This window comes from Cetorhinus maximus, chromosome 16 (assembly GCF_964194155.1).
Source record: "Cetorhinus maximus chromosome 16, sCetMax3.hap1.1, whole genome shotgun sequence".
Taxonomy (NCBI): Eukaryota; Metazoa; Chordata; class Chondrichthyes; order Lamniformes; family Cetorhinidae; genus Cetorhinus; species Cetorhinus maximus.
The window spans coordinates 18,591,549-18,618,465 of record NC_135894.1 but is presented as its reverse complement, the minus strand read 5'-3'; the positions used below and the strand labels follow the sequence as shown (position 1 = coordinate 18,618,465).

The window sequence follows — 26,917 nt, the reverse complement described above, 5'->3', positions numbered from 1 at the left end:
ATGACTGCATAAATAATGAGGTAGAAAGGGAACGATATGGCGCAAAAACCCACCTTTGTGCCCGACGTGTAAAATATTGTTTTACATGCCCGCTACCAACACTTACTGCAATTCTGGGATGACTCCATCCTAAATATCTGATGAATAACCTTTGAAATACAGTCACTGCAATTGCTTTTTGGTGGTATTGGTCAAGGGAGGAATGTTGACCAGGACACCAGAAGAATTCAGCGCTCTTTGTTGAATAGAGTCATGAGATTTTTTACATCACTGGAACCTCTGTGTTTAATATCTCATCCAGAAGGCAGCACTCTCTTAGCTCTACACTGATCTCAGGGCTTAGATTTTATACTTGAGTCCGGAAAAATCACAATGTTATGCAAAATATATGAAAGCCTCTTTGAAAGGAAATAAAGCAGAGTACAGAAATACTATCAAAAGTTTTCTTACAGAAAAACTATCAAAAGCTAAGTGGACAGCAAGTCAATATCCACATTAAACTGCATGATTTTGAAAATGTGCAAGTGAAATCTTTTGCACTTAACCAATGGTGAACACAAAGTATTATGCTGCATGTCAACATCACTGCTGTACCCAACTTAAGAGCTGTGAACCAACTGTACAACTGTGGTTCATTATTCACAAAAATACACTGTAATCTATCCAGTCCAGAAATCTATTGTTCAGAAACGCCAGTTGCCTGGAAACATTTTGTGCAGATTTAAGTGACTCAGCATCATTTTAACACATTCAGGAGCAGAAACATGGAAGATACAGTATTTAGATAGGCGATGGCGTAGTGATATTGTTGCTGGATGAGTAACCCAGAGACCCAGGGTAATGGTCTGGGGACCAGGGTTCGAATCCCACCAAGGCAGATGGTGGAATTTGAATTCAATAAAAAAAATTTGGAATCAGAAAGTCTAATGATGACCATGAAACCATGGTCAATCGTTGTAAAAACCCATCTGGTTCACTTATGCCCTTTCGGGAAAGAAATCTGTCGTCCTTACCTTGTCTGGCCTACACTTGACTCCAGACCCACAGCAATCTGGTCAACTCTTAAATGCCCTCTGAACTGACCCTAGCAAGCCACTGTCGCAGCAGTGTGTACCATCCACAAACTATAACAAACCGCGACAAAGTCACAAAAAGGGAATGAAATCAGACGGACCACCCAGCATTGATCTAGGCACCGGAAACGACGATGGTAATCTCAGCCCTGTTGACCCTCCAAAGTCTTCCTTACTAACATGTGGGGGCTAGTGCCAAAATTGGGAGAGCTGTCTCACAGACTAGTCGAGCAACAACCTGACATAGTCATCCTCATGGAATTATACCTCACAGATAATGTCCCAGGCTCCACCATCACCATCCCTAGGTATGTCCTGTCCACTGGCAGGACAGACCCAGCAGAGGTGGCAGCACAGTGGTATACAGTTGGGAGGGAGTTGCCCTGCGAGTCCTCAAAATTGATTCCGGACCCCATGAAGTCTCATGGCATCAGGTCAAACATGGGCAAGGAAACCTCCTGCTGGTTATCACATACCGCCCTCCCTCAGCTGATGAATCAGTGCTCCTTCATGTTGAACATCACTTGGAGGAAGCACTGAGGGGGCAAGGGCGTAGAATGTACTCTGGATGAGGGACTTCAATGTCCATCACCAAGAGTGGCTCGGTAGCACCACTACTGACCAAGCTGACCGAAGCTTAAAGGACATAGCTGCTAGACTGGGTCTGCGGCAGGTGGTGAGGGAACCAACAAGGCGCAAAAACACACTTGACCTCATCCTTACCAACCTGCCTGCCGCAGATGCATCTGTCCATGACGGTATCGGTAGGAGTGACCACCGCACATTCATTGTGGAGACGAAGTCCTGCCTTCACACTGAGGATACCCTCCACCGTGTTGTGTGGCACTACCACCGCGCTAAATGGGATAGATTTCGAACAGATTTAACAACTCAAGACTGGGCAAGCATGAGGCACTGTGGGCCATCAGCAGCAGTAGAATTGTACTTGAACACAATCTGTAACCTTATGACCCAGCATATCCCCCACTCTACCATTACCATCAAGCCAGGGGATCAACCCTGGTTCAATAAAGAGTGCAGGAGGGCATGTCAGGAACAGCTCCAGGCATACCTAAAAATGAGGTGTCAAACTGATAAAGCTATAACACAGGACTACTTGCTAAACAGCATAAGCAGCAAGTGATAGACAGAGCTAAGCGATCCCACAACCACCGAGTCAAATCTAAGCTCTGCAGTCCTGCCACATCCAGTCGTGAATGGTGGTGGACAATCAAACAACTCACTGGGGGAGGAGGCTCCACCAATACCCCCATCCTCAATGATGGGGAAGCCCAGCACATCAGTGCAAAAGAAAAGGCTGAAGCATTTGCTACAATCTTCAGCCAGGAGTGCCAAGTGGATGATCCATCTCGGCCTCCTCTGGAGGTCCCCAGCATCACAGATGCCAGTCTTCAGCCAATTCAATTCACTCCACGTGATATCAAGAAACGGCTGAAGGCACTGGATACTGCAAAGGCTATGGGCCCTGACTATATTCTGGCAATAGTACTGAAGACCTGAGTTCCAGAACTTGCCGCACCCCTAGCCAAGCTGTTCCAGTTCAGCTACAACACTGGCATCTAACCGACTATGTGGAAAATTGCCCAGGTATGTCCGGTACTCAAAAAGCAGGACAAGTCCAATCCGGCCAATTACGCCCCATCAGTCTGCTCTCAATCACCAGTAATGTAATGGAAGGAGTCATCAACAGTGCCATCAAGCGGCACTTGCTTAGCAATAACCTGCTCACTGACGCCCAGTTTGGGTTCTGCCAGGGCCACTCAGCTCCTGACCTCAATACAGTCTTGGTTCAAACATTTACAAAAGAGCTGAACACCCAAGGTGAAGTGGGTGACTGCCCTTGACATCAAGGCAGCATTTGACAGAGTGTGGCATCAAGGAGCCCTAGCAAAGCTGGAGTCAATGGGAATCGGGGGAAAACTGTCCACTGGTTGGAGTCATACTTAGCACAAAGGAAGATGGTTGTGGCTGTTGGAGGTCAATCATCTCAGCTCCAGGGCATCACTGCAGGTGTTCCTCAGGGTAGTGTCCTAGGCCCAACCATCTTCAGCTGCTTCATCAATGACCTTCCTTCCATCATAAGGTCAGAAGTGGGGATGTTTGCTGATGATTGCACAATGTTCAGCACCATTTGCAACTCCTCAGATACTGAAGCAGTCTATGTCCAAACGCAACAAGACCTGGATGAGTGCAGCTCCTACAACACTCAAGAAACTTGACACCATCCAGGACAAAGCAGCCCACTTGATTGGCACCACATCAACAAACATTCACTCCCTCCACCACCGCCGCACAGTAGCAGCAGTGTGTACCATCTACAAGATGCACTGCAGGAATTCACCAAGGCTCCTTCGACAGCACCTTCCAAACCCATGACCACTACCATCTAGAAGGACAAGGGCAGCAGATAGATGGGAACACCACCACGTAGAAGTTCCCCTCCAAGTCACTCACTGTCCTGACTTGAAAATATATTGCCGTTCCCTCACTGTCGCTGGGTCAAAATCCTGGAACTCCCTAACAACATTGTGGGTGTACCTACACCACATGGACTGCAAGAAGGCAGCTCACCACCACCTTCTCAAGGGCAACTAGGGATGGGCAATAAATGCTGGCCCAGCCAGCAAAGCCCAGGTCCCATGAATGAATAAAAAAAAGTAAAACAATTTTTATTACTGATTTATAATGTTTTATCACTGTTTTATGCTTCAGGTGAATATTTGCATCTTGGGTTTTTTGGGTTCACACAATTAAAACTAGGCATTCTGTAATCCAGAAAAGTCCAAAATCCAGAGATGACTTGGTCCCAAGCATTCCAGACTGGAGAGGGTACAGTGTACTCCAATGCACCACACAAGTGTAATTGGAGCTTTAAATCATACGTGTACTTAGAATTGACAGAACTAACGTCTGGTGCACACTTATTTTCAGTAATTTATGGGCTATTATATTCCCCTCTGACAAACTTTTAAAAGCATTCCAAATCATTGAAATACGAGGGAAAAGAATTGTGACTTTTTTGTAATTGATGAACCTACTCCACAATTTAGAATCATGGAATGACTGTGCTGTAACCATTCTAAAAGAGGCCATTCAGCCCATGCCAGCTTTCAAGAAGCGCAGTACTAATGGCGGGCTCTTGGTTGTTCAAGTGTATCTGAGCTGTAAGTGATTTAAAAGGACACAATTATTACAGCTAAACTTATGCTAAGGAATTTGATTATATTGGAGGAAGGGTATATGCTGCCGCCCCCACTCTCTTGGCTGATTCCTGAGGAAAGGAGGATCCAAGACGGCAGCTGCAGTGGATTATGGGTACAGGGTGCAGTCCACCAAGGGTTGATAATCATGGTATATGTCATGATATCACTATGGGGCAAGGAGAGGATGTAGGCTCCAAAAACTACTTCAGTCAGTACAGGGATTGATCCCTGGCTGTTATTCTGCATCACACTCTTCGCCAACTGAGCTAACTGGCTCCTTTCTAGAACAGCAACTCACCTGTTCCCACTCCCCCCACCTTTTCCCCATAGCTCTGCAAATTTTCTCAAATATGTTCTTAACATCAGTATTATAATCATGCATATCTATTTGATCCACATTGTCCGGGTGAGCTATCACAACTGATGATATGCTGTTACAGTATATTAAATTCAATTCTCAATTTGACTTGATCAACATTTATTTAAGAAGCGCAAAGCAACTTCAATAGATACAAATTGCTTTTAACACTTTGAAGGTAGGCTAATGTATTCAAACAAGTCAATGAATCAAGCTGTGTACCCAGTTGGACCTTACTGATGAGCTAAATTAAAACAGTTGCATCTATTGCTATTAAAGGAATTTGGCACAATAAAGATTAAAGAAATAAGCCACACTAAACATCATTGAATCATTTAGCACAAGTCACATGAATTATCAATTTTTCACTACAGTTGCTTTCACATATCAATAAGTTGGTCTCTTCTGGCTGTCAGTGCACAACGTTACAATGATCAGCAAAACAAAAAGAATCAAAGTGGGAAGTAAAATAAATACACCGCAACAAACTCATCACACTTTGTAAAAAGTAGTGGAATCATGAGACAATTTAAATAATTCAGGATGTCTGAACAGTACCGAAAGTAATTATGTGATGTGCAACAGAAGTCCAACAAGGGAAGCACACAGTAGAATTAAACCCTCATGAAAAGGGTTTTTAAAAACATTAAAACTTATATGAAATTGTAATTTCAATTGTAATCAGTACAATCTGAACCTATGTTACCCAGCAGGCTGTTGCCAGTACAAGTTGAGTGGCAAGATTCAACAGTGAGTTAGTTACCTTTGGGCCCCTTCTACAGGGGTCAAACTGCAAACCTTGAATATGCAGTCATAACACCCCCAGTCTTTCAAGGCCTGCTATTGATCCAGTACTCCAGCTGTGGCCAAACCAGCATTTTATACAGTTCCAGTATAACTTTCCTGCTCTTGTATTCTATGCCTCGGCTAATAAAAGCAAGTATCCCATATGCCTTCTTAACCACCTTATTTACTTGCCCTGTTACCTTCAGGGATCTATGGATATGCGCACCATGATACACACTAAATATACAGGGAGGATGGACCCATGATTGCAAATTATTAAGTTATTATTAAAATTAAGTTAAAAAAGCACATCGTTACCCATATGAGCCTAGATTATGGGTTCAAGACTGTGGGGCGGGACAACCTTCCGGGTCAGAGGTGAAAGTGCTACCGCTGAGCCACAGCTGACATAAAAGATTTCACTGCACTTTTTCAAAGAGGGAAGTACTTCTTCCCCGATGTCCTGACCAATACTTATCTGTTAAACAACATCACCAAAACAGTTTATCTGGTCAGTATCATATTACTGTTTGTGGGATCTTGCTGTGCCAAAATCGGCTGCTGCATTTCCTACATTAGGACAGTGAGAACACTTCCAAAACACTTCCTAGGCTCCAAATCACTTTGGGATGCCCTGAGGTCATGAAAAGTGCTATATAAAGACAAGCCCTTCCTTCACATTTGACAATGGGCCTGAACTTCCTTGCAGTGACAATCAGTGTCGGCTTAACACTCCACTCCCAGATTTTTACCCGAAATCCAGTCTCGCCCGACCTTCTGAATCAGGCCGGATGAGATCTGGGCAGTGCAGCGCGTCGCTGGGGCTTAGTGTTGAGTGCGGCTCTGTTGAACAGAAGGAAGCTGCTCCCCCTGTTTTATGGCAGCAGCTGACGTAAAGCAGGTAAGTTAAAGGTCCAATGAAGTTCGAAGGTCCTTGACAGGCCAGGGAGAAGGTAAGTATCTCCTGTAATTGGGTAGATTCGGGTGGTAGGAAGGGTAGGGGTTTGGCCTTGGCGGTGGAGTGTCAGACCTGGAAAGGTGGGGGGGGTGTGGTTGGGTCTTGTGAGGGCTAGGTGGGCCAGGCCTTCATGGGAGTGGGGGGATTCGGTGTGGGATAGGGGTGGGGTCAGGCCTTGGAGGGGTGGGGGTGGACTGGCCTCAGGGAGGAGTCAGGTCAGGCCTCGGAGGGGTGTTGAGGAGAGGTCAGGCCTCGGGGAGATTCAGGGAGGTTGGTTCGGGGCTTGGGGGGGTGGGATGAGAGTCAGCCTGGTGGTGGGGAGGGGGGTGGTGGGAGGTGGAGAGAGGGAGAGGGGCTGAGAGTCAGACCTGACCTGGGATGGCAGGAGGGGGAAGGAAATACAATGGGTTGGGGAATTCCTGTTTTGGCCGGGGGGGGGGAGGAGTGGTGTAGGCCCTTCTGGGTGGGGGGAGTCCTGTGTTGGGAGGGGTAGTCAGACGGGTGGAGGGAGACCCCTGGGGTGTCAGAGAGGTGGGGGAATCTCATGGGTGGGAATGGGGTTGGGGGAGTCCTGTCCGGCGGGGAGGGCGACAAGGTGGAGGCCGCTGGTGTGAAGTCCTGTAGGGGGGTCAGTGTGGGTCTGTGCAATAGCTACCCAGGAGTTGGAAGAGGTTTTAATTCCTTTAACCTTTTCTGGGTAAGTATTGGTGTATCCCAGTCGGAACGATCCAGACTTTGAGATTTAAATCACATTTTCCCAGCTCAGGGCAGTTGCCCAGGGGAAGGGGATTCCCCAGTGCATCTTTAGGGTACCCCCTCCCCCTCCCCCTCCCCATCCCCCTCCCCCTCCCCATCCCACTCCCCATCCCCCTCCCCCTCCCCCTCCCCATCCCCCTCCCCATCCACCTCCCCATCCCCCTCCCCCTCCCCCTCCCCATCCCCATCCCCCTCCCCATCCCCATTCCCCTCCCCCTCCCCCTCCCCATCCCCCTCCCCATCCCCCTCCCCCTCCCCCTCCCCCTCCCATATGTACCCTGGAACTCGGAAGTCACAGCTCAATAATCTTACAATTTACCCTAAATACACTGAACATTTTGCATTACAGATGAAAAGAGAAAATATCGTTTACTGAAAATTAATGTAAACTTGCTTAGTGAAGAATCTAAATATGAACTCGATGTCAAACAAAGCAACAAAAACATTTTCATGGAATTCTGAAAACTTTGTTTGAAAAACACAGAACTTTAAAAAACTCTGCTTCCCTTTTGGATGAAGTGGCAACAATATTATTTATTTTGATTTTTTTCCCTGTCTCATTTCTCTTTTGGTGCATTTCGTTGAGGCTGAGCCAAGACTGCCACAGGAGCAGCCCTGGTACGAGCACCCAGACCATATTAAAGAAAGCCAGATAGACCCAGAGGTAAAGCCAGTTGCTGGTGTTCAAGTTGGGGCTCCCAATGAGCCACTCGGGGCAGAAGGTCATGTAGCTGCCGTAGAGCTCACAAACGCACAGAGTAATCTGCACAAAGTGCCTGAAATCAGAGAACAGGGTGCAATGTGTTATTGGCCAAACCACTGACAGACAAGAGCGATGTGTTGCAGACGCTGGAGATCTGAATTGGAAACAGAAACTGCTAATGACTTTCAACAGGTCAGGCAATATCTGTGAAAGGAACAAAGTTAACCTTTCAGAGTCATGGTAAAGGTACAGGAAAAGAAAACAGGGGGAATCTCTGTGAAAAAGTGGAGATTACAAATCGTTTCCTTTTGTTCTTTCCCTGCCCCCACTCTTTTCCCTTGCTTTCCACGTGCCTAAAAGCTTTTCATCTCTAACATCTTCCGGTTCTAATGAAAGGTCATCCATCTGAAATGTTAACCCTGTTTCCCCACAGATGCTGCCGGTCCTGCTGAATATTTCCAGTGTTATTTGATTGATGAATAAGTTGACAATCTTCAAAACAGGACGATTTTTCAGAAAGGCAGCATTTCTAGTTTGCCACCACTTTTCAGTCAGCATCAGCTGGCAGCAGGCGAGGACGGGAATGGTGCTAATTGTTCCAAAACAGTTAAACATACCTCAATAATAATGGTTTTGTGTAAGGATCATTATTTATTGAGACTGATGTCAGCAAATGGAAGCAATTTAATGCTGATTTTGTCCATTTATGTCTCTTACAGATTAATTTTTCAATGCAGTGTCAATTGGAAGATTAATCACACTGGCAGCACATCATAGTATCCACTGATACTTCCCTAAAAATTCAATGTTTTTATTCTAATCTGCAGTTTGTTGGTCCAAATCCATTTTGTATAGCAACTGGAAGAGTGGCATGTAGCCACAGAAAACTAATCGAGATTTCAAGCCAGATGAAAAAGTCTCTTACCCAGGCAATACGTGCTCTTCCTCTCTTGGTTATTGAAGGAGTTTAGTATCTGCTCTCATGGGGTACTGTTATGCCAGCGGCCATCCACTAACAGATTCTTCTCAGACCATTCACTCATACCATTTGCAGTAGGGTCAGAGGTATGGATGTGGCAATTCATTTCAAGTGTTCCTATCGGGTGGGGTGGAGGGGATGCGGGAGGGCGCGGGTAGGGGTGGGGGAATGTGGAAGGGAAGCTCAGCTGCTAAGTGTGCTTCTCAGTGGAGTTCTGTACTGAACCATACAATCCCTGGACTGTATTGAATTAGTTAGCTCAATAGAATGGTGATAGGCAAACACAGCTTTGGTGATTTGACACGTTTTCACTATCGAAGAAGCCCACTATTAAAAATGTACACATATGGACATTTTCTCACATTATTGCCCCACCCCGGGTCAAACAGCCTTCCACCATTTACAGTCTAGAAGAACAGTTAAGTGGGTAAATAATCAGAGAGGCCAGCACCTTCAAAACAATGGCCCAGAATAAGCCAATGCTTTCACGGAAGGAGGAATAAAGGGAAGAAAACAGATGTGAAGACAATCTATGGAGACGGGGGCGGTGGGGGGGGATAAAATGCTTTACATTGGATTTCTCCCTAGTGGAATGTTTCCTTCTGACACTAATACACGGTGCAGATGGAAGCAAATTAATGCTGATTTTGCTAAATAATTCCATTGAGATGTTTACTGCTTGGGCATTTCTCATAAGAACAATATTCCAATCTTCTTACCTGTAGTATTTAGCTTTCACAATGGCATGTACAAGAAGCAGAACTAAAAACCCGTCCAGCACCACGGTCAGGATTTCTAACGATACAATGTTGGGATCTGAATAAAGCCATCTTGCATCTGCTTTCCCATACTCTTGCCCTGGGAACATGGAAATATTAAGCTTAGGGGGTACAATCCACCACTGACATCGGCATGCATGCACACTATTAGTGAAACACACCAGAACTTATTCCTGGAAAGGAGCCTTTGGTTTAATATATTAATGGGAAACACATAAGCTTCACAATTTACATTCAGGAATAATGATATCCAGCTTACTTACTCCCTTATAAGACACACAACAAAGTATTTACTGCATTTAAATCATGTACTGTGGGTTGGAATTTATATTTTCCGCACTCTAGTTGGATGTGGCACTGTGGCATGGGTCACAGTTTGCAGTCAATAAAGATGATACTTGGGTAAAACCAAGTAAAGATGGATTACAATAAAAGCAATAGGAAGAACATTCACATATGACTCAAAACGTTAACTCCATTCCTCTCTCCACAGACGCTGCCAGACCTGCTAAGTATTTCCAGCATGTTCTGTTTTTATTAAAAATGGATTACATTTGCTGTAAATAAAAATAGAAAGCGCTGGAAAAACGCAGCAGGTCTGGCAGCATCTGTGGAGAAAGAAACAGAGTTAACATTTTTGAGTCCATATGATCCTTCTTCAGACTTGGTGTGTTCTGTGAACAAGTTGGAAAATCAAGACCTGAAAATTAAAGTCAGGCATTGAAACCCCAACAATAAGCTGGAGAATGAAAGCTGGGCCAACAGCACACACTGGGCACTATTATTTATAGTGTTCCCAGGTTTCAGTGAAACCATGTCACACGCAACTGCATCCTAGGAACACATTTATTTTAAAAATCTTTTCTCCTCACCACTTCCCAATTTGACAGTGGACCTCTGTTGTGTGAAGGAAAAACAAATGAGATGTTTTGAAATGAGAACAGCTGAATACAGAACCAGTTGAATACAGAACCAGCGAATACAGAACCAGCTGAATACAGAACCAGTTCACTACAATGTATAAAAACATTTTCACACCAAGACATTAATGAACCCTATATTCATTAATAATTAGATAGACACATTCATAACGCAATCTTGCCCTATACATATTACATAAAAGAACAGTTGTCTCACTCTGGTTTACACTCTGAAGCCTAACATTAAATTTGGAGATGAACAATTGCACGTGAAACTTGCTTTGGAAGCATTGGTCCTATCATTCAAAGCATCAAGCAACTATTGCCTCCGAGACCCGGATAAAGAATATCAGCTGAATACAGAACCAGCTGGATACAGAACCAGTTGAATACAGAACCAGCTGAATACAGAACCAGCTGAATACAGAACCAGCTGAATACAGAACCAGCTGAATACAGAACCAGCTGAATACAGAACCAGTTGAATACAGAACCAGTTGAATACAGAACCAGCTGAATACAGAACCAGCTGAATAGAGAACCAGTTGAATAAAGAACCAGTTGAATACAGAACCAGCTGAATAGAGAACCAGTTGAATACAGAACCAGTTGAATACAGAACCAGTTGAATAAAGAACCAGTTGAATACAGAACCAGCTGAATAGAGAACCAGTTGAATACAGAACCAGTTGAATACAGAACCAGTTGAATAAAGAACCAGTTGAATACAGAACCAGCTGAATAGAGAACCAGCTGAATAGAGAACCAGTTGATACAGAACCAGCTGAATACAGAACCAGCTGAATACAGAACCAGCTGAATACAGAACCAGTTGAATACAGAACCAGCTGAATACAGAACCAGTTGAATACAGAACCAGGTGAATACAGAACCAGTTGAATACAGAACCAGTTGAATACAGAACCAGCTGAATACAGAACCAGCTGAATACAGAACCAGCTGAATACAGAACCAGCTGAATAGAGAACCAGTTGAATACAGAACCAGCTGAATAGAGAACCAGTTGAATAAAGAACCAGTTGAATACAGAACCAGCTGAATAGAGAACCAGTTGAATACAGAACCAGTTGAATACAGAACCAGCTGAATAGAGAACCAGTTGAATAAAGAACCAGTTGAATACAGAACCAGCTGAATACAGAACCAGCTGAATAGAGAACCAGTTGAATAAAGAACCAGTTGAATAGAGAACCAGTTGAATACAGAACCAGCTGAATACAGAACCAGCTGAATACAGAACCAGTTGAATACAGAACCAGCTGAATACAGAACCAGCTGAATACAGAACCAGTTGAATACAAAACCAGCTGAATTCAGAACCAGCTGAATACAGAACCAGTTGAACACAGAACCAGTTGAATACAGAACCACCTGAATACAGAACCAGTTGAACACAGAACCAGCTGAATAGAGAACCAGTTGAATAAAGAACCAGTTGAATACAGAACCAGCTGAATAGAGAACCAGTTGAATAAAGAACCAGTTGAATACAGAACCAGCTGAATACAGAACCAGCTGAATAGAGAACCAGTTGAATAAAGAACCAGTTGAATACAGAACCAGCTGAATACAGAACCAGCTGAATACAGAACCAGTTGAATACAGAACCAGCTGAATACAGAACCAGTTGAATACAGAACCAGTTGAATACAAAACCAGCTGAATTCAGAACCAGCTGAATACAGAACCAGTTGAACACAGAACCAGTTGAATACAGAACCACCTGAATACAGAACCAGTTGAACACAGAACCAGCTTAATAGAGAACCAGCTGAATACAGAACCAGTTGAATACAGAACCAGTTGAATAGAGGACCAGTTGAATAAAGAACCAGTTGAATAGAGAACCAGTTGAATACAGAACCAGTTGAATAGAGAACCAGTTGAATACAGAACCAGTTGAATACAGAACCAGTTGAATAAAGAACCAGTTGAATAGAGAACCAGTTGAATACAGAACCAGCTGAATAGAGAACCAGTTGAATTCAGAACCAGTTGACTGCAGCATTGGGTTGAGACTTGGGCTGGATTTTCTGGAACGATTCTACAATTTACTTAGCTTTGTGAAACTAACTTTCCTCTACTTTGTGGTGATGTCAAATGAAACTGTGAAGTGAGACATTGAAACTCCAAATACTCATGGAATCATACCTTAATACAGCACAGAAAGAGACCATTCACCCCATCATGTCTGTGCCAGCGCTTTGGTAAAGCTAACCAATTAAACCCACTCCCCAGCTCTCTCCTCAAAGCCCCGCAAATCTTTTCCTTTCAAGTATTTATCAAATTGTCAGAGGAATATAGGAACAGGATTAGACCATTTAGTCTCTTGAGCCTGTTCTGCCATTCAAAGAAATCATGGCTGATCTGTGACTTAGCTCTATACACCTGCCTTTATACATTTGGCTAACAAAAATCTATCAAAATAAAAGCAAAAAACTGCGGATGCTGGAAATCCAAAACAAAAACAAAAATACCTGGAAAAACTCAGCAGGACTGGCAGCATCTGGATCCCCCCCTTTTTTTCCAATAATTTATATAGATTTTTCATTTCCCTCCTATTACCATTATTTTTAAATGTATTTCCTTCCATCCATTGTTTTATCTCTACCTTTTAGCCTTTTTCGATCCTTCACCCCACCCCACCCCCACTAGGGCTATCTGTACCTTGCTTGTCCTGCTTTCTACCCTTAATTAGCACATTCCTTTAGATAATATCACCACCTTCAACACCTCTTTGACCTTTTGTCTGTGACATCTTTTGGTTATCTCCACCTATCACTGGCCCTCTATCCAGCTCTACTTGTCCCAACCCCCCTTAAACCAGCTTATATTTCACCTCTCTTCTATTTTTACTTAAAAATCTATCAATCACAGTTGTCAAATTAACAACTGATCTAGCGTTAATTGTCATTTGCAGAAGAGAGTTCCAAACTTTTACCATTCTTTGTGTGAAGAAGTGTTTCCTAATTTCACTGTGAAAGGTCTGGCTCTAATTGACTATGCCCATAGTCCTAGCCTCAGCAGCTAGCGTTCATTAATTTCTCTTTAGCTATCCTATCTGTTCCCCTTAATAGTATGAAAATTTCAATCAAACCACCTTTAACCTTCTAAATTCCAGGGCAATAGAACCCCAGTATGTGTAACCTCTCCTCGTAGCTTAACCTTGGAGTTCAGATATCATTCTAGTAAATCTATGCTCCAAGTCCAATATATTCTTCCTAAGATGTGGTGCCCAGAATTGTTCACGGTACTCCAAGTGAAGTTTAAGCAGGGCTTTGTATAGATGAAGCATTGAATTTTATTCCTCTAGATTTAAAAGCCTGTATTCCATTAGCCTTTTTGATTATTTTCTGCACCTGGTTCATGACATTTTAATGATCTGTGTATCTGTGCCCTAAGTCTCCTTGGGCTGCCACTATCTCTCGCATTCCATCATTTAGCAAATACCCAGTTCTATCCTTCTTAGGTCCAAAGTGGATGATTTCATATTTGCCTAGATGGAAATCCATTTGGCAGAGTTTTGCCCATTCACTTCTTCGTAATGTTATGCTTCCATCTACTGTCTACCATGCCAATTATTGCTGTGTCATTTGGATACGTGTCTTCTTATCCCATCATCACATTAAAAAGTACAGTGAATAGTTAAGGCCTCAATCCAGATCCTTGTGGGACACCACTGGTCACATTCTGCCCATTATCCCTACTCACCTCCTTCTGCTCAGCCAGTTTCCTAACCAGGTCAGTAACTTAACTTCAATTCCGTGAGCTTCAATTTTAGATAACTGTCTCTTGAAGGACTTTATCAATTATTTTCACAAAGTCCAGGTAAATAAAACCCACACTGGATGTTGGGCACATCAGAGACAGTGAAGGGGCTGAGTGAGGTAGTGGCCAGGTAGAGCTGGAAGTCCTCAGTATACCTTTGGAACAAAGCACTGTGTTTTTGGATGATGTCATCGAGTGGCAGAATGCAGATGAGAAATAGGAGGGGTCCAAAGATTGATCCTCGGGGGTGCCAGAAGTAACAGTGGAGGAACAGGAAGAGAGGTATTCAGGTTCTCTGGATACAACTAGAGACCAAATTTATTGTGGTAAGCAGCAATTACCAAATTTGTGTGTCAGATTCATCAAAGTGTAAAGAACTTACATAGGGAAGCAAGAATATTATCAGATTGTGCCACAGTCCCCACCAAAGACATATAAACAAATGGGCCTTCCTGCAAAACAAAAGCAACATTCATTTTAGTTAAATTTCTGGTCAATAGCAACTTCCAGGATGTTAATTATGGAGGATTCAGCAATGATAATGCCATTGAATATTCAATTCCCCTTCCTATTTCTGGAACTTTGTCCAGCCCCACAACCCTTCGAGAAACCTGCATTCCTCCAACCCTGACCTCTTGTGCATTCCAGCCTTCCTTCTCATAGACGTTTACAGCACAGAAGGAGGCCATTCGGCCCATTATGTCCACGCTGGTCAACAGAGATCTGACTACACTAATCCCATTTTCCAGCGCTTGGCCCATAGCCCTGGAGGCTATGGTAACACAAGTGAATATTTAAATATTTCTTAAATGTTCCGAGAGTTTCTGACTCAACCACCCTTTCAGGCAGTGAGTTCCAGACTCCCACCACCCTCCGGGTGAAAACATTTCTCTTTAACTCCCCTCTTAGCCATCTACCTCTTACCTTAAATCTATGCCCCCTGGTTATTGACCCCTCTACTAATGGAAAAAGTGCCTTCCTATCCACCCTATCTATGTCTCTCATAATCTTATACACCTCTATCAGGTCCCCTCTCAACCTTCGCTGTTCCAAGGAAAACAGCCCCGGCCTATCCAATCTTTCCTCATAGCTCAGACCCTTCAGCCCAGGCAACATCCTGGTAAATCTCCTCTGCACCCTCTCCAGTGCAATCACATCCTTCCTATAATGTGGTGATCAGAACTACACTCAGTACTCCAGCTGTGGCCAAACCAGCATTTTATACAGTTCTAACAATAACCTCCCTGTGCTCTTGTATTCTATACCTCGGCCAATAAAGCAAGTATCCCATATGCCTTCTTAACCACCTTGTCTACCTTCCCTGCTACCTTCAGAGATTTGTGGATATGCACAGTACTTTCTAGGGTCCTACCATTCAAAGTGTAATCCCTTGCCTTGTTAGCCCTTCCCAAGTGCATTACCTCACACTTTTCTGGGTTGAATTCCATTTGCCACTGCTCAGCACACCTGACCAGTCCATTGATATCCTCCTGTAGTTTACGGCTATCCTCCTCACTATTTACCACCTGTGGGAGAATAAAATACATCTACAGAATAACAAAGGGTTAAGTGGTTAAACCATAGTGGAATACTACAACGAAGTCTCCTTGCACCAGTAGCAGACAAACCTGCGCTGTTAGCTATTGTGAAGGAAGAAAAACAAGTATCATAATCAAACTACCAAGAGTCCTTGAAACAAAGTTAGGATGTCTGTTATCAGCACATGAGACAGGGCCTAGTCATGCTATCTGTTGTCTGTCCAGATGACTAGTCGCCAGATGGGCTATTCAAGGTTTTGTGTAACTACTCAAGGTTTTTGCGTAATTATAAACTAAGACAGAATAATTGTATGCATGCCAAAGATAAAATTTCAATGTTATTAATTACGCACGCTTTTACTATAACTATGTGTGTAGTCTGATGCTTCCTCAGAGTGTCAGCTAGCTCCATTGTATGCTGCTGGGCTCTCCGTGATATCATGATTCAATAAAGACTTCCGAGACAAACCTCCTGGGTCTGAGTGTTCACTCCATTTTCCGCGACAAATTGGCAACGAGGATGAAATCCGACTGAAGTCCAATAGCTTCTTAAGTTGGAGAGGTGATTGAACTCCTGGGCCGTCGGATCTCTAAAAAAAAACCCTCGCGGAGAAAGGGAGTTATAACTCTCCTAAGTTAGGGAGAGTACGAACTGCATCCTATCTGAGAGGGGGATTGCAGTGAAAGCATCCTAGCTGAAAGGGGGAGTGCTTGAAAAAGGGTAGCTACCGACCAGACTCAAAAGACCCAAGGAACTGGAGCACTTGTTCAGGAACTCTTAACCACCGGTGAGCACATAGGGTAGGAAATGCGCCGCGCTGTTAATTGTGTTTTCTTTTCAGAAAAATGGGAGGTCGCAACAGCAGAGCGGGCTCTGCCACTCCCCCCGCTTCGCAAAGTACTAAGAACAAACTGAAACCGGCGAAACCGGAGCTTAAATCAGGAACTTTGAAGATGGGTAAGAAAACGGAAAAAAAAGTAGTAGTAGTATACCAAGGGTTTGGAGTCCCCTGGAGGTGAAAAGTAAGTAATTTCTGTGTTTTCTTTTGTGTATATCATTAAGTAAAATGGGAAATATGACATTAAAGAAACCCCAGGTTCCCCCTTTGAAGGGAACCCCAAATGCTTATATGTATGTCCATTACGGTCCTGAAATTGTCCAATATGTTTCGGATTGGGTTAAATGGACTCAAAGTAAAGGAGAGAGCTTCCCACCAGCTGGAACTTTTAATTGAGACAGAATTGAGCAATTATAATATGTTTTAAGGGAGGTAGATAGTCCGCTACTGAATTTTCTGTAACTCAAAAAAAATGAATTGATCTAAGTTACAAGAGCTGTTTGTGCTGAAGAGAGAGAGAGAGAGAGGGTACCCCTAGGGTTAATGAGCAATCGACAAGCAGCAGCAGAGAAAATGTGAGCTTTTGTCAGTTTGAAGGTCCCTATAGGTGGAGCCTTCAAGGTCCCTTTATTCCCCCCACTGCTACTTGAAGCTTCGTTTAGAGTTAAGTTCAATATTATAGGAGTATCGATACATACCTTTATATATGTGTTTGTTTGTGTGCAAGGAAGCATTTGTATGTGAGCCTTAATGTGTTTTCTTCCCTGGATTGTCTTGTGTGTGTGTAGTTGAGCACTTTAGAGTTGAAAGCCCCATATTAGGTTAAAGGAAAAGTTTATTCAAATATTCCAAAGTTTTGAGTATAAGGTTTGAGTTGAGATTTCTGGAAAAAATCATAATTTGAAGATAGTGTAAAGATAAAACAGGGCTTGCCTTTGTTTGAGATGAACCAACCCTTGTACCACCCCCTTGTAGACAAGTAGAGAATAACCCTCATCATCAGCTTCCAAGCTGATTGGGATTAATACATACGAGTTATTACTTGAAATTCAGAAGGATTCTAGGAAAACGAAAAGACATAAACACAAGGTCTAGGTGGTTCCAATGGATAAAAAGGGGTTTCTTAAGAAGAGATGATTAAATATTAAAGGAAATCTGCTTTCCAAAAGCATTGGAATTTGAATCTGGGTCAATCTTGAGATGTAAAGTGCAGTGTAATTTAACAGGTTACTTTATCACTAGGATGCTATCTAAGATAAAGAATGTGTCGATAAACATACTTAAATTATAACTTGGATACAAATCATTACACATGAAAAAGAGGTTGTTTTAATTTTGATAGTGTAAATTACAGTTCTTACAAAGTTTAAAAATTTGAGGTTTGGTTCTTGGTAAAGTTCTCAAAAGGGAATTTTCATTTTAAAAGGTCTGACAACAATTGGCACTAATTCAAATGCTGCAAGCTTTTGTGTTTGTAAGTCTGTTCCCAAAATATGAAGCTAAGCTCAAGACCTTGAAAAAGTTTGGCAGAAATCCAATTTTTGGCCGAGTTAATGAATCTCAGATAATTCTAAAAGAAAAGGGTCAGACACAATTTAGTGGGTTACTTTTAAGACAATAAAATCTTTGAGAAGAAGAAAAGGAAGCAAAACATGTCAATACCTGATTTCTGTTTTAAAACTGTTATGAGAATACTTTACAAAAACAGAATTACCTGGAAAAACTCAGCAGGTCTGGCAGCATCGGTGGAGAAGAAAACAGTTGACATTTCGAGTCCTCATGACCCTTTGGCAGAACTGAAGTATAGTTAGGAGAGAGGTGAAATATAAGAATACTTTATTGGATTGTAAAGTCTCTCCAGACAACCTGAACAAGATAAGATGGTAGCTGTTGCAAGTGTAAAATGGTATGAGGCAAATAGGAGAATGAGTCAGGGAAAGAGGACATAATGTACAAACTGTTTTAAGGGAAATGAGTTTGATAATCTGGCCATCAACTGAGGCATTGGAATTGCACAGGGGGAGATAAGCAAAGATCTAGAGACAGAGATCCTCGTTGAAATGGAATAGTTAATATGGCCTAAAGAGTAAGGAAACATTTTAAACAATCAAGACAATAGAGAAACTGAACTCAAGAGAACCTTAGGATGATCATGGTCAGGAAAGAAAACTTAGAGGTATAACTATGAGGAATCTGTAGTTCAGGAATTGAAATGTAAGGAGAAATAATACTTAACAACAATTTACCACAAGATGGATACAGGTGATTAAGGGTATGGAAACAGGCAAATCCAAAGAGCAACAATTGACCAAGTGGTAACCCAGAGAACGGGAGCCGATGTTAACGTCTCCACAGATCTACGATCCTGGTCACGGGCCTATCAGTACTGGCAACAAGGTCGGGGATCATCACTGCTCATCCTGCACCGCAGGAGGAACTTTGGTACAGCGTGGACAGTGCCGAATGCGACATGCAATGGGGAATAATAAATGTAACAGTAGGAGAACAAGTGCTTTCAAATTGTAGTAAGGGTTTGCTTCAGATCGGGCGTGGGAGGTCCGCCACTACCCAGCCACCTCCCACCTCTACTTTCACAGTCCGAGTAGAGATAATTGAAGACCTCAAACCGTCAGTCGGTGTGACTGATCCATCTTGTCCGACTATGCATCCAGGACCGACAAATGGTTTGGTACTGGTTAATCAGAAGTTTTGTATGATAATGTACACCATGAGCTGGTACCCGTAGTCTTGAATGTATCCGGTGTCGTCCTGCCCCAATGGTGCTCAACACATACCCAAGCACTCTATTCGGCTCTGACGCGCCAGTTGATGACTGAAGCAGTTCAGTTCAGTGGCGAGATGCGATCAGGCTTGGGAGGGAACCACGTTAAGCGCAGCCTGATAAATGATGCCACTATGATATTCAATATAGGGACATCATTGATTAATCCAAAGTCTGGCTACCGTGCTCGAAAGTCATGCGGGGACTATCATTAAATTAATTGAAATAGAGAAAAATATTTCAGACGAAGTGAGCAGAAATGATGTATGCAACACCTATGGATCTTGGGCACTGGAACAAGCCCGAGAAAATTTAAGACAGACTAAAGAAGGGGTAGTCCCTTTACGGGTAACTAATGAGCATTTATTGAATCTCTCACGACACAAGAATCATGACTTGACCGGTTGCCAGCTCAGGGGTTTAACACATATATACAGAATGAATGCTGAATGTATAGTGAATAGTAATATGCTAATAGGCATTGTATTAGTAACACCTGTCATACCTATGTCAATGACATAACCCAGGCAAGACACCCACAGTCTACTGGGGTGGTGGAAAGACAAAATGGTATTCTGAAAAACAAACTAGCTAAATTATGTGAAGAAACCAGTTTGAAATGGCCTGAAGCTCTACCCCTGGCGCTCATAACTATGCGCTCTCACCCTAATTGTCTCAAAAGCTTGCATATACAGGTAGTAGAAGCTCAGAAAAAGCCCACCATTGAAGACTGCCATCAATACCAGCCCGGGGACCTAGTCCTGGTAAAGACCTTCAGGAGAAAGAACTGTTTGGAACCTCGATGGGAAGGGCCTTTCCAAGTCCTGCTCACCCCATATGGCCGTAAACGTTGAAGGACGCCCTTGTGGATCCACGCATCGCACGTCAAGCGGACACTGACCTCGGACGGAAGTGCTTGTGCAAGAACTTTAACTGAGCCATCGGAATGCTGACTCTGATTTGGATTCTGTCCTGCGTGGTCCTTGCGGGGGCATGGAATACCAATTCCGCAGTTCAACGAATGCAGGCCATAGCCTCGCAAGTTAATCGGACTAAATGTTGGATTTGTACTCATTTTCCTCTATGCAAAACAGCAGCTGAATTGCATGAGAGGGTGGAAAGGACCCTACCTTGTGCTGCTAACAACTCGAACGGCCCTGAAGGTTAAAGGGAAGGAAGATTGGGTCCATGCCACTCGTTGTAAAAAAAAACATTGTCCGGCAGTCCTATAACCGTCGTTACCAGTGAACTAATTTGCATTATGTATCGGATACTGCCTTTTGCTATATTCTGTCTTTTTTTGGGGTATACCCAAAGGATTCTCACCCCAACACCTTTTTGTCTTTGTGCCACGCCTATGCTAGACAAGCAGGACAGGGCGCCTGTTGGATATGTGCCCAGACTCCCCAACATGGAGGTGAGTCAAGCACCTATCAGGCAAAACCAATGACCGAGGAGGAAGTGAAGGATCTCACAAATTTCCACACCCAGTCAGATGATGCAGAATCCAATATGTTCAGGGGATGGTTCCGTCGCTCTCCACCTGCTAATGGGTGGAACTATACAGATCATGGGATAAGAATCAAGCCTCCTCAGGAGCCAATAAACGCCACCTGTTGGTGTTCGAACCTTGCAACCGGTACCTATAACCTGGGAAACAGTAGTTGCCAAAACACCATATCTACTAGCCCTGGTAGTTATGACCCTCAAGATCCTCTAAATGGTACATACTGGGTTGGTGGGGAAAAAGCGTACCCCTGGCTGCCTGGGATGCTGCAATTATCTTCCTTCTTTAATCAAGATAACGGAAGTTTGGGCAAGGGCGCTACCGCTCCCATCTGGAGTGGCTGCTGCTACCTAGCATATTTGAATCCCTATCTTCGCTATATAAGTAAATTAGATATTCACCCGCATCTGCATCTACATCGCCGTGACATCTCGGAATCTGAATGATTCTGGATGATTGCTATCCCCTCTTATGGATCTGCTCGTAATTCCGGAGAGATTATCAACCTGGCAGCTGCACTTGAAAAATTTGCTAATTCAACGGTTGATGCTTTGATTGAGACACAGAAACAGATTTCAGCCACCACTACTGAAATGATAGCCCTACGCCTGACCGCCTTACAAAATAGAATGGCCCTTGATTTCCTCCTAGCTGATAAAGGTGGCACTTGTGCCATGATAGGTTCAGAATGCTGCACTTATCTGCCTGATGTTTCTGAGAACATTACTAACCTGGGACAGCATGTCATGGATAAAGTGCAAGAAATAAAGAAAGTTGGGGAAAGACTGAGTAATTTTTATAACAAGAATTCCTGGTGGGCTACAGTAATGGGATGGTTCTCCGGTTGGGGAAGTTGGCTGCTGAATGTTTTAATTGGGTTGGTCATATCATGTGTTATAGGGTGTTGTGCATGTGTTGCTCTGTGAATTTGCTGTTCCCAGGTTATTAACAGTGTCTCTACTGGATTAGGTGGTGCCCCAATTGTTCCCCAAATGATGCGCACTGGCCCCAGTGAAGCCCACTGGTGGGGAGAAAAGGTTTACCCTGCCAGAGATCGGCCTTTTCCTTATGGTTATGAACCCCCTTATGATAATGAAGATGCTATTCCTCATTGGTATTAATCTAGAAGATTAACAAGGAGGGATTGTGGGAGAATAAAATACATCTACAGAATAACAAAGGGTTAAGTGGTTAAACCATAGTGGAATACTACAACGAAGTCTCCTTGCACCAGTAGCAGACAAACCTGCGCTGTTAGCTATTGTGAAGGAAGAAAAACAAGTATCATAATCAAACTACCAAGAGTCCTTGAAACAAAGTTAGGATGTCTGTTATCAGCACATGAGACAGGGCCTAGTCATGCTATCTGTTGTCTGTCCAGATGACTAGTCACCAGATGGGCTACTCAAGGTTTTGTGTAACTACTCAAGGTTTTTGCGTAATTATAAACTAAGACAGAATAATTGTATGCATGCCAAAGATAAAATTTCAATGTTATTAATTACGCACGCTTTTACTATAACTATGTGTGTAGTCTGATGCTTCCTCAGAGTGTCAGCTAGCTCCATTGTATGCTGCTGGGCTCTCTGTGATATCATGATTCAATAAAGACTTCCGAGACAAACCTCCTGGGTCTGAGTGTTCACTCCGTTTTCCGCGACACCACCCTACCAATTTTCGTGTCATCCACGAACTTCTTGATCATACCCCCTACATTTAAATCCAAATCATTTATGTACATCACAAACAGCAAGGGTCCCAGCACCGAGCCCTGTGGAACCCCACTGGAAACAGATTTCCAGTCACAGAAACATCCCTCTACCATCACCTGCTGCTTCCTGCCTCTCAGCCAATTTTGGATCTAACATGCCACTTTGCCTTGGATCTCATGGGCTCTTACTTTTTTGGCCACTCTGCCATGAGGGACCTTATCAAAAGCCTTGCTAAAGTCCATGTAGACCACAACAAATGCATTACCCTCATCAAGTTCCTCCCTTCCATTTCCTAATTTATAGCCTGTTCTGGGGTGTTACTTTTATCCTCTATAGTGAAGACTGATGCAAAATCTCTGTTCAATTCATCTGCCATTTCCTTGTTTTCCATTATCAATTCTTCAGACTCACTTTGTTAACTCGTTTTAAAAAAATATTTGTGGAAACTCTTACTATCTGTTTTTATATTTCTGGCTAGCTTTCTCTCATACTCTAATTTTTCCCTCCTTATTAATCTTTTAGTCATCCTTTGCTGTTCTTTATATTCTGTCCAATCTTCTGGCCTTCCACCTATTTTTGCACTATTTTTTACTACTTCTTTAAGTTTGGGTTGTTTTCGTTGGAGCAGAGAAGACTGAGGGGCGACCTGATCGAGGTGTACAAGATTATGAGGGGCATGGGCAGGGTGGATAGGGAGCAGCTGTTGCCCTGAGTTGAAGGGTCAGTCACGAGGGGACACAAGTTCAAGGTGAGGGGCAGGAGGTTTAGGGAGGATGTGAGGAAAAACTTTCTTACCCAGAGGGTGGTGACGGTCTGGAATGCACTGCCTGGGAGGGTGGTGGAGGCGGGTTGCCTCACATCCTTTAAAAGTACCTGGATGAGCACTTGGCACGTCATAACATTCAAGGCTATGGGCCAAGTGCTGGTAAATGAGATTAGGTAAGTAGGTCAGGTGTTTCTCACGTGTCAGTGCAGACTCAATGGGCCGAAGGGCCTCTTCTGCACTGTGATTCTGTGAAACACTCCTGGTTATCTACTCAAAAAATTCGATCAAATTTCAAACACAACCAACCTTCCCTTAACAAATCCATGCTGACTATCCCTGATTAATCTGTGTCTCTCCAAGTGCAGATATATTCTGTCCCTCAGAATTCTTTCTCGTAACTTCCCCACCACCGAGGTTAGACTGACTGGCCTGTAATTTCCTGGTCTATCTCTTCCTCCCTTTGTTAATAATGGGACAACGTTAGCAATCCTCCAGTCCTCTGGCACCTCACCTGTGGCCAGAAAAGATTTGAAAATTACTGCCAGTGCCCCTGATGTCTCTTCCTTTGCCTCCCTGAACAGTCTGGGATACATCTCATCTGGGCCTGTGGATTCATCCACTTTTAAGGCCACTAAACCTGCTAGTACCCCCTCTCTATGTTAATTCCCTCTAATATTTCACAGCCTCCACCCTGATGTCTATATCCAACCATTGGTGGCTGTGCCTCCAGCCCTCTGGGCCCTAAGCTCTGGAATTTCCTCTCTAAAACTGGCTCTACCTGGAGACCAGGGAGGTTGGCAACCCCTAGTTCACATACAAATAAAATATTAAGCTGCTAAACCGTCATCCAATTATTTTCAATGATTTGCACGCTAAGGTTCTAGAAAATTAGTCTCCTGCAAGACTAAGTGATATGGTTTCAGTTCTTAAATGCTTGGCTCAAATAATAGCGCTTTCAACCCTAGGTTAGGAGGTCGTGAGTTCAAAGCCTCACCCCAGGTGTTGGGGACACTGTGGAATTTTGCTGGGAGTAAATTAGCCGCAGAGTTTCCGATATTCCAACATTGACCGCAGAAGTATCAGCTGCAAAGCGTTTGTGACATTGGCGAGGTCGGGAAAGCCACTTTATAAATGCAGTTCTTAATAAAGCTTAATAATCCGCAGTTGGGCGGATTGTTCTTGTGTTTTCCCCGCAAGCTGCGGATTCATGTTTCTGTTTGAAAGGTTGAGAAGCATCCCAGAGGATTACCTTCGAGGCTCGGTTTCATGCAGCAGAAGGGGCGGTGTGTGTGTGTGTGTGTGTGTGTGTGTGTGGCCGCCTCGATTGCCCTCAGAGACAGCAGCGGCTTTACCAGGGTGAAGTGCACGGTGCCAATCGCAGAAGAGCCAGCCCAGGAGTGCCCGGTCCAGGGGCGGGCAGTGCTGCCCAAAGCGCAGTGTCAGTGCCCAGGCCAGCGGCACCTGAGCGGCGCAGAGCATCCCTGCACTTCCTGCAGCTACTCTCACCCTTCCCTGGCCCAACAGCAAGTGCCAGCCTGGGCTGGACCAGCAGAGGCATCATCAGCTCATGCTCCAAATATCACATTCCTCCCCTCCTGACAACTTCCACACTTGTCCAGGAACATCATTTGCATCAGTTTATATCTATTCATCCGGATGATCTTAAGCTCCTCTTCCCTCCCGCCCCAGTAACAAAAGGGTCAAGATCTTCTTAAAAAACCTGCAGAAACTCCAGCCGGTCAGCATCACTCAGGTACCACAGGCTCCCCCTGATCTTTCTTACCACCTGGTGGCAACACTCAGCTTTACAGCCGCTTTGTGGGCAGCCCACCCAGGGTTAGAGTTGCTGATTGCTGCCCCCTGCTGGCGGGTTCCGGGAGTTCAGGGTGAGTTTGCTGCCCCCTAGTGGAGGGTTCCGGGAGTTCAGGGTGAGTTTGCTGCCCCCTAGTGGAGGGTTCCGGGATTTCAGGGTGACTTTGCCGCCCCCTAGTGGAGGGTTCCGGGAGTTCAGGGTGAGTTTGCTGCCCCCCCCCCCGAGTGGAGGGTTCCAGGAGTTCAGGGTGAGTTTGCTGCCCCCTCCTGGCGGGTTCTGGGAGTTCAGGGTGAATTTGCTGCCCCCTCCTGGCTGGTTCCGGAGGTTGAGGGTGACTTTGCTGCCCCCCACCCACCTCGGTGGAGTATTCTGGGTGTTCAGGGTGAGTTTGATGCCCCCGGTGGAGGGTTCTGAGAGTTCAGGGTGAGTTTGCTGCTCCCTGGTGGCGGGTTCAGGGTGAGTTTGCTGCCCCGGTGTTGGCTTCCTAAATTTCAGGGTGACTTTGCTGCACCCCCCTCCACCCCCCGACCTCGATGGAGGATTCTGGGAGTTCAGGGTGTTTGCTGCCCCCGGTGGCGGGTTCCGGGAGTTCAGGGTGAGTTTGCTGCCCCCGGTGGCGGGTTCCGGGAGTTCAGGGGCAGTTTGCTGCCCCGGTGGCTGGATCCGGGAGTTCAAGGTGAGTTTGCTGCCCCCGGTGGAGGGTTCCGGGAGTTCAGGGTGAGTTTGCTGCCCCCAGGTGGAGGGTTCCGGGAGTTCAGGGTGAGTTTGCTGCCCCCCGGTGGCGGGTTCCGGGAGTTCAGGGTGAGTTTGCTGCCCCCAGGTGGCGGGTTCCGGGAGTTCAGGCTGAGTTTGCTGCCCCCGGTGGCGGGCTGCGGGATTTCAGCCTGTGGAACATTCTCTGGTCTCCTCGGTGGCGGGCGGAGCTGAGCAGCGCGATGGCCGACAGCAGCGCCGCCGAGAATCATCGCATCAAAAGCTTCAAGAACAAGGGCCGCGATGTGGAGGTGAGCGGCCCGGGGAGGAGAGGCGGGCGGGAGGGCGGGGGTCGGCGGATAGGGAGGGGGTTTGTGTGAGGCCCGGACACCCAGGCGGAGCTGGGCGGTTGTCGCCGGCCCAGGAGTCGGGCCGGGGGAGCCGGGGACAGAGAGTGGCCCCCGCCCGGGAACCGGGACCAGGGTGGCGGCCGCGTTCAGGCCGCGACAGCCGGGATTGTGATCCCGCCGCCGCCCGTCAGGTTTTGCCGCCCGGGCGGGAATAATACAGGCCCCGGGTCCCAGGGGCGGCCCCTCCCGGCCCAGCGGCCCCACCCCCCCTCATCACCCCCCCCACCCCCCTCATCACTCCCCCCCCCCCCACCCCCCCTCATCACTCCCCCCTCATCACCCCCCCCACCCCCCTCATCACTCCCCCCCCCCCCATCACCCCCCCCCACCCCCCCTCATCACTCCCCCCCACCCCCCCATCACTCCCCCCACCCCCCTCATCACCCCCCCCCACCCCCCTCATCACCCCCCCCCACCCCCCCTCATCACCCCCCCCCCACCCCCCTCATCACTCCCCACCCCCCCTCATCACTCCCCACCCCCCTCATCACTCCCCCCCCCCACCCCCCCCTCATCACTCCCCCCCCCCACC

The 26,917-nt window shown here is 45.3% G+C and overlaps 2 protein-coding genes across 2 annotated transcripts in view; one reads left to right on the top strand and one right to left on the bottom strand.

The window, feature by feature from the left end:
* Window positions 1-7,502: 7,502 nt before the first annotated feature.
* ebpl (EBP like) lies at window positions 7,503-25,027 on the bottom strand. Its single transcript, XM_078560494.1, is given in 6 exon segments — window positions 7,503-7,931; window positions 9,557-9,695; window positions 14,708-14,777; window positions 24,822-24,842; window positions 24,844-24,964; window positions 24,966-25,027. Coding segments are annotated over 6 exon segments (741 nt in total). The 3' UTR covers window positions 7,503-7,603.
* A 1,116-nt stretch (window positions 25,028-26,143) lies between these two features.
* The window catches only part of kpna3 (karyopherin alpha 3 (importin alpha 4)), an 82,811-nt gene continuing 82,037 nt past the window's right edge, over window positions 26,144-26,917 (top strand). The window contains exon 1 of the mRNA XM_078559445.1: window positions 26,144-26,286. Within this exon, the coding sequence (XP_078415571.1) occupies window positions 26,218-26,286 (69 nt within the window). The 5' untranslated portion in view covers window positions 26,144-26,217. The remainder of the gene's footprint in view (window positions 26,287-26,917) is intronic.